At 35.0% G+C, this 6,471-nt stretch overlaps 1 protein-coding gene across 1 annotated transcript in view; it reads left to right on the top strand.

Annotated features, from left to right (window-relative positions):
* The window catches only part of LOC106871930 (transcription elongation factor A N-terminal and central domain-containing protein 2), a 155,646-nt gene extending 149,198 nt beyond the window's left edge, over nt 1-6,448 (top strand). Inside the window, exon 4 of the mRNA XM_014918690.2 lies at nt 4,829-6,448. Coding sequence (XP_014774176.1) covers nt 4,829-5,029 — 201 coding nt within the window. The 3' untranslated portion in view covers nt 5,030-6,448. The remainder of the gene's footprint in view (nt 1-4,828) is intronic.
* Nucleotides 6,449-6,471: the final 23 nt, after the last annotated feature.

Here is a 6,471-nt window from a genome sequence, read left to right as displayed (position 1 = left end):
TATATTTGTATATGTTGTGGTGAATGTAATAAAAATGGTCTCACAAAATAATAAATTTTAAAAAGTACAGTGGCTGTGTGGTAAGTAGCTTGCTTACCAACCACATGGTTCCACTGCATGGCACCTTGGGCAAGTATCGTCTACTATAGCCTCGGGGCGACCAAAGCTTTGTGAATGGATTTGGTAGACAGGAACTGAAAGAAGCCGGTTGTATATATGTATATGTATATATATATATGTGTGTGTGTTTGTGTGTATGTGTTTGTCCCCCCTAACATCGCTTGACAACCGATGCTGGTGTGTTTACGTCCCTGTAACTTAGCGTTTCTGCAAAAGAGACCAATAGAATAAGTACTAGACTTACAAAGAATAAGTCCTGGGGTCGATTTGCTCGACTAAAGGTGGTGCTCCAGCATGGCCACAGTCAAATAACTGAAACAAGTAAAAAGAGTATTAAAAAAAAAGAGTATGGCTTAAAAAATGACAACATAGAAATTTGTATGGATGACAACAGTAATATGTCTGTAGTCATGGATTGAAACAGGTATAATACAAAAATCAATAATTTACTCAGAGACAAAAGCAAATTCTTTAAAATTCAGAAACATAACACCTAACAACAAAAAGTAAAATTAAATTAATTACAGTGATAAATGGCTTTTCCTTACTTTCCACTCATTGAAGAAGATTTCTGCCCAGTGTACAAACAAATAGATGGAGTAGCCATGAAGTCTTCCTTAGAACTTATGTTTGCAGCACTCTACCTATGCACAGCAGAGAATGTGATTGAGAAACTAAAAGAAGACTTTGAGAAAATTTAACATCCTGAATTATACAAATGAGACCCTGCTTTTTAGGTGTAAATATAAAGATCACAGAAAAGATCCAGGACTTCAGTATATCAAAAGAATCAAACAAATGCAAGCACCAACAGGACAGGAGGAGCACTCCGTTGGTTATGACGACGAGGGTCCCAGCTGATACGGTCAACGGAACAGCCTGCTCGTGAAATTTACGTGCAAGTGGCTGAGCACTCCACAGACACGTGTACTCTTAACGTAGTTGTCAGGGAGATTCAGCATGACATAGAGTGTGACAAGGGTGGCCCTTTAAAATACGGGTACTCATTTTTGCCAGCTGAGTGAACTGAAGCAACATGAAATAAAGTGTCTTGCTCAAGGACACAACGCGGCACTGGGAATTGAACTCACGACCTTACAATTGCGAGCCGAATGTCCTAACCACTAAGCCACACGCCTTCACATGCATCCACATGAAGTCAGTGAAAACTCAAACAACTGTAAGATGTCAGTGGTAAAATCACTACTCAGAAGAGAATTTAAATTCTTGTCCACAAGAAAGGGGAAGAATTTCACAGAATAAAACATTAGTTAGAAACAAATATTCCAGCAGACCAACAGACCTAGTTACAACAGAATACTGACACAAATGCAATACAAAAAATACACCAGTGGGCACATTCAGTAAAAATACACAAGTTACGCATAACATTTATTATATGCATAACCACTATTGAACAGACAAATACATAATGAGAAACCTCATAAAATGAAAAGCAAAATGTGTCTAATTGTAAACTGAAATTAATAGTATACTACAAAAATCACTAAAATCAAAACCTCCTTATCAATAATACACTTCAATCATGTAAACATGAGAACAAGCTGCTAATGACCAATGTGATCTATAAATTTGATTGTAAAACTGAAAGTTCTAAACTTCAGGACCCCTGTTGTTATATAGGCCATATAAATACAGCACTGTCTCATATGCTTACTGTGTATTTACAAGGATCAATCACAACACACTATATCACACACCACAATGCAATGTTAGATAGAAAAATACTAGTGAATAATATATTTTCTATAAAATACAAAAATAGAAGACAAATCATGAAAGCCTTACTCATATTGCAGAACAAGGCTAAAATAAACATGTAAACAACACAGGCCTCAAAAAAATCAACACATGACTGACATAGAAGCCTAACGGTTAATAAAAAGAATTAGATGGTATAACCTACAGGAAATCAAATTAATATGTGACTGCTAATCTGAACGCCTAATGGTCAAAAAAATATTTGGACCCTTTTTCATTTGTTTGTCATTCATACACATTTAAATTGCATATCCACAACAGAGCATGCTTGCTTCATTTCTTTCCAGTCTTCTCAAATCCTCTGCATTCAAGACTCATGTCTCACTATCATACAGTATTGAAGTTCTACCACAAGTGTCATACAATCTGCCCTTCACTCCAAAGGGAAAAATTTCTTTGTTGCCAACAGCAGCATTAGCTCTCTGAACTTTCTCCAATCTGTATTTGCTCTGGCCAATATATTTGCAGAGCAACCACCCCTTTGCTAATTGCATCTACTTGGCAACAAAAGCTATCAATTACTTTTAGTGAGCTATCCAGGTATTTAAGAGAATTTGTTTCTGGTATGCTCATAATACACGCTGCTCCTGTGCATCTAATCACATAAGAGGCTAACCTGCCTGTAATTCCGATACATCTCTTGTATGTCCATAACTTACTTGAGTACTGTATTTGGAGTTTATACCAACTCCTTTAATGCATTTCAAGCAGAGCTATTTCCCTGGAGGTACCAGGATTCTATCTTATTTCCTACTTACAAAATCCTTTATCTTTGCTAAGTCTACTTTAAGCCTGATTGATCCCTGATCCTTGGTTTAGCTTTCATGCCTGGAATTTCCTCTCAAATTTGCCTATAAATTCAGCCATGATAACTAGAACATCAGTGTATAGGAGTTCCTGATGACAACCAGTCTTAAACTCCTCTAATATGACTTGTAGGACTTTGATGAATGGGAGAAGACTGAGGATGAGACCTTGATGGACTCTTACTTTCATGCTAAATTTATTGCCGACTCTCACTTTACTTACTGCATCATTGTACATAGCTTGCATCACTCTCACAAGCTCTTCATCTACTCCTAGTTTCCTTAGCAGCCACCAGATTAGTGTTTGTGGTACCTTGTCAAATATCTTCTCCGAGTTGACAAATGCCAGGAATAATAAATAATGTTTTACTCTTTGTCAAGTATTTATCATGTGGTTGCCTCACTAGGAAGATTGCATCCATAGTACTTCCAGGCATGCATCCAAGCTGTATCTGATCTGAGTCAATTGTGTTATGACTCTCTCTCTGTAACCTTCATAATCTGATCCAGTAGTTTGATTCCTTGATAGATGCACCTCTCTAAGGCTTCTGTGGCAATGATACTGCTTTGCCAGCTTTTGAATATAACTCCTTCTTTTATAATGTGATTTACTATCCAGATCGTAATCACATGCCTTACCTCACTGGATATTTTGAGCATCTCTACAACTGTCCTTGATAGAGCTTCAGCTTTCTCTTTCTTTATCTCCTTCACTGCTTTATCTACTTGAATTGCTGCTCATTCAGCAGGGTGAGCATGAGATAGTCCCTGTTTATCTTGTGTGTTCTTCACATTCAGCAGCTTCTCATTATAGCTCTTCTTTGCAATATTTTCTCTTCTATATCAATGGCAAGTATGCCTTCATCATTCCGAACACACTTCTTACCAATGACATCTTGTTTCTCTCTCACACATTCTTTCACAATCCTGAACACCTCACATTCCTGATCCTCACACTGCAGAGCATGTGCAAATCTCTTCTTTTCTGCCTCACCCTCAGCCAAATATAGCTGTTGCCTAGTTGCCCTTCTAGTCATTTGGTAACACTCCCTATAACTACTTACCTTCCAGTTTTTCCAAGCCAGTCTCTTAACCCTTTCTATTAGCAATATCATTCTACCACCATTTTGCTTTCAGCTTGGCTTGGACTTTGCTCCAGCCATACACCTGTTCTTCAGCCTTAATCCGTTTGATACCAACCTGGCCGAAACCACCTCTGGTTCTGTAGTACAGATGTCTTGTTCTCATAAGTTCTGAATTAAAAAAATATTCCACCAAACTTTAGACACAATTTATGTTCCTAACACTAGCTTAATGATTACATAGTTATTTTACTAAATTTTTTGTTATATTTAAAATTAACTGAAAGAAACACTGAGCATCTCAGCAGAAATATGGTAACAAAAGGGTTACACAGATTATTTCATAGAACTTCCCAATTGTCATCTGTGTTATAGGTATCTATTCTCACTACAGTCATACACATCAATTAGAATTTCTTTAAATCTCTTCACAATTTCATGATCTTTTAGTCTCCATATCTTCCATTTCCATGTTGTTTTTTGTTTCTGTATCTACACAAATCTGACTCTGAAGTCACTAGTCACTAATCTATTTTGTGTGGTGCATTCTTCAGCTGGAAAGGTTTGCGTATTTACTATAGCTTTTCTGTTCCTTTTTCTGATGAGAAAATAATCTGACTTGTGTATTCGCCAGATTGGTAGGTAATGAGATGGTTGGCTGGTTTCCTAAAGTGTGTTGCAATAATTTCATCCATGTCTATACACACACACACACATGACTGTAATTATGTATATGTATTATACATTTATATATATATATATATATATATATGAAAGTTATAGCAACATTGTGAATTATTTTAAACTTCAGTAATTTAAAGATGTTTTGAATACTTTCAAGTTCTTAATTAAGAGCTTTTTTTTTTTCTGTTATGTATGCATATAATAGTTTTGTGAAAATTTAATGTGGTTTTGGAATTGACAGATGAGAATAAATGACATTGATGGTGATGGTGGAGCTGGTGGTGGTGTCACAGAATATTTTTAATATCATTTTACATTTTTAAAAAATTATTCTTTCTTACTTTCTAATTACAGAGTAACTCTAAATTGGTTTGTGATCTTGAATCCAGTGTGTTTTCTCACTGTAAAAAGCTGGTTAATAATCAGTACCAAAACATTTCCAGAAAGTTGGTTTTTGCATTGAAGTCAAAGGAAACCCAAAGGAATCTATTATCAAGATCAATAACTCCAAGTGAATTAGTGCAAGAAATTGCTGGAAAATTGCCAACAGTTTGATAATTGAATGGTTTCTACATTCATCTGAACTATTTGACCAAAACAATTTCCTTTTACATACTTGTCTATTATTCATACATATAAAGTCTATACCCATCTGTACTACTTCTGTAAAAATTTAACACATAATATCTGTATTGTTTGTATTGGAAAATTATGTAAGAAATCAAGCAACATATTAATAAATTCTGTATATAAATGTATATAAATTTTGTATAGACTTAATGAATTGTATACATAAAGATATTTAGAATTGCTGTTGAGGAAACAGCGAATACAAAACAGCATGTGATCTCAGCATCCAACTTAAATTTTATCATAATTCCCCAGTTTCCAATGCACACATTCACATGCATGTACACGTGTACACATATGCACACACACACACTCTCTCTCTCTCTCTCTCTCTCTCTTAAATTTGAGAGCTTGAATTCCCCAAACTGCTTTAACAATACGAAGTATTTAAGCATTTGAATGTCTGTGATGTGTTATTGTTAATATAAATATATAACTTTTCAGATGATACTACTAATGCCTGTATAAGCATCAGTTGGATGATTTGTTTCAAATTTTGGCACAAGGCCAGCAGTTTTGAGGAAAAGGATAAGTTAGTTACATCAACCCCAGTGTGTAACTGGCACTTATTTTATCAACCCTGAAAGGATGAAAGGCAAAGTCAACCTTGACAGAATTTGAACTCGTAACGTACAGACAAACAAAAATGCAACTAAGCATTTTGCCCAGCATGCTAACCATTTTGCCAGTTTGCCAATGGTTACATAATTGATAAGAACTTTACTTTCCTTTGTTTGGAAATAAATGTTCCTAGTTCAAATCTAGTTTGGTATATGTATATATATGTCCAGGAACGAAACATTTAATGACAAAAAAGGTATCAAACCAATTGAGACATAAATATAAATATTAACAGAAATGTTTCATAGTTTAAAGACGTTAATATTCTAAAAAGTTATCATATCACTAAGTATGTTTTAGAAAGAAAAATTAATTTCTTGTTTCATATTCTGTAATGTTGTTTACATAGTTTTCTTTACACTTGAATTGTCATGTGTATACTACTGTTAGAATAACAGCAGATGTCCATAAGTTGTTTAAAAACCAGACAACAGAGCACATAACTTTGGCTCCATTAGCTACTGAATAACATTAAATCTAGATTCGAAATCACAGTTCTTCAACTGTTGGATTAATGCTTGAACAGATATTTTAACATCCATATATGAGTACAGACATGGTTGTGTAGTTATAAAGTTTCTTTCATGACCATGTGGTTTCAGGTTCAGTCCCACTACATGGTGCCTTGGGCAAGTGTCTTCTGCTATCACTCTGAGCTGGTTAAAACCATGTGGGTGAATTTGGAAGACAGAAATTGAAAGAAGCCTGTCATGTGTGTGTGTATGTACATATATATATATATATAT

The sequence above is a fragment of the Octopus bimaculoides genome, chromosome 7, assembly GCF_001194135.2.
Source record: "Octopus bimaculoides isolate UCB-OBI-ISO-001 chromosome 7, ASM119413v2, whole genome shotgun sequence".
Taxonomy (NCBI): domain Eukaryota; kingdom Metazoa; phylum Mollusca; class Cephalopoda; order Octopoda; family Octopodidae; genus Octopus; species Octopus bimaculoides.
Note: the sequence above shows the minus strand (reverse complement) of the source record. Positions and strands in the feature narration are given on the sequence as shown.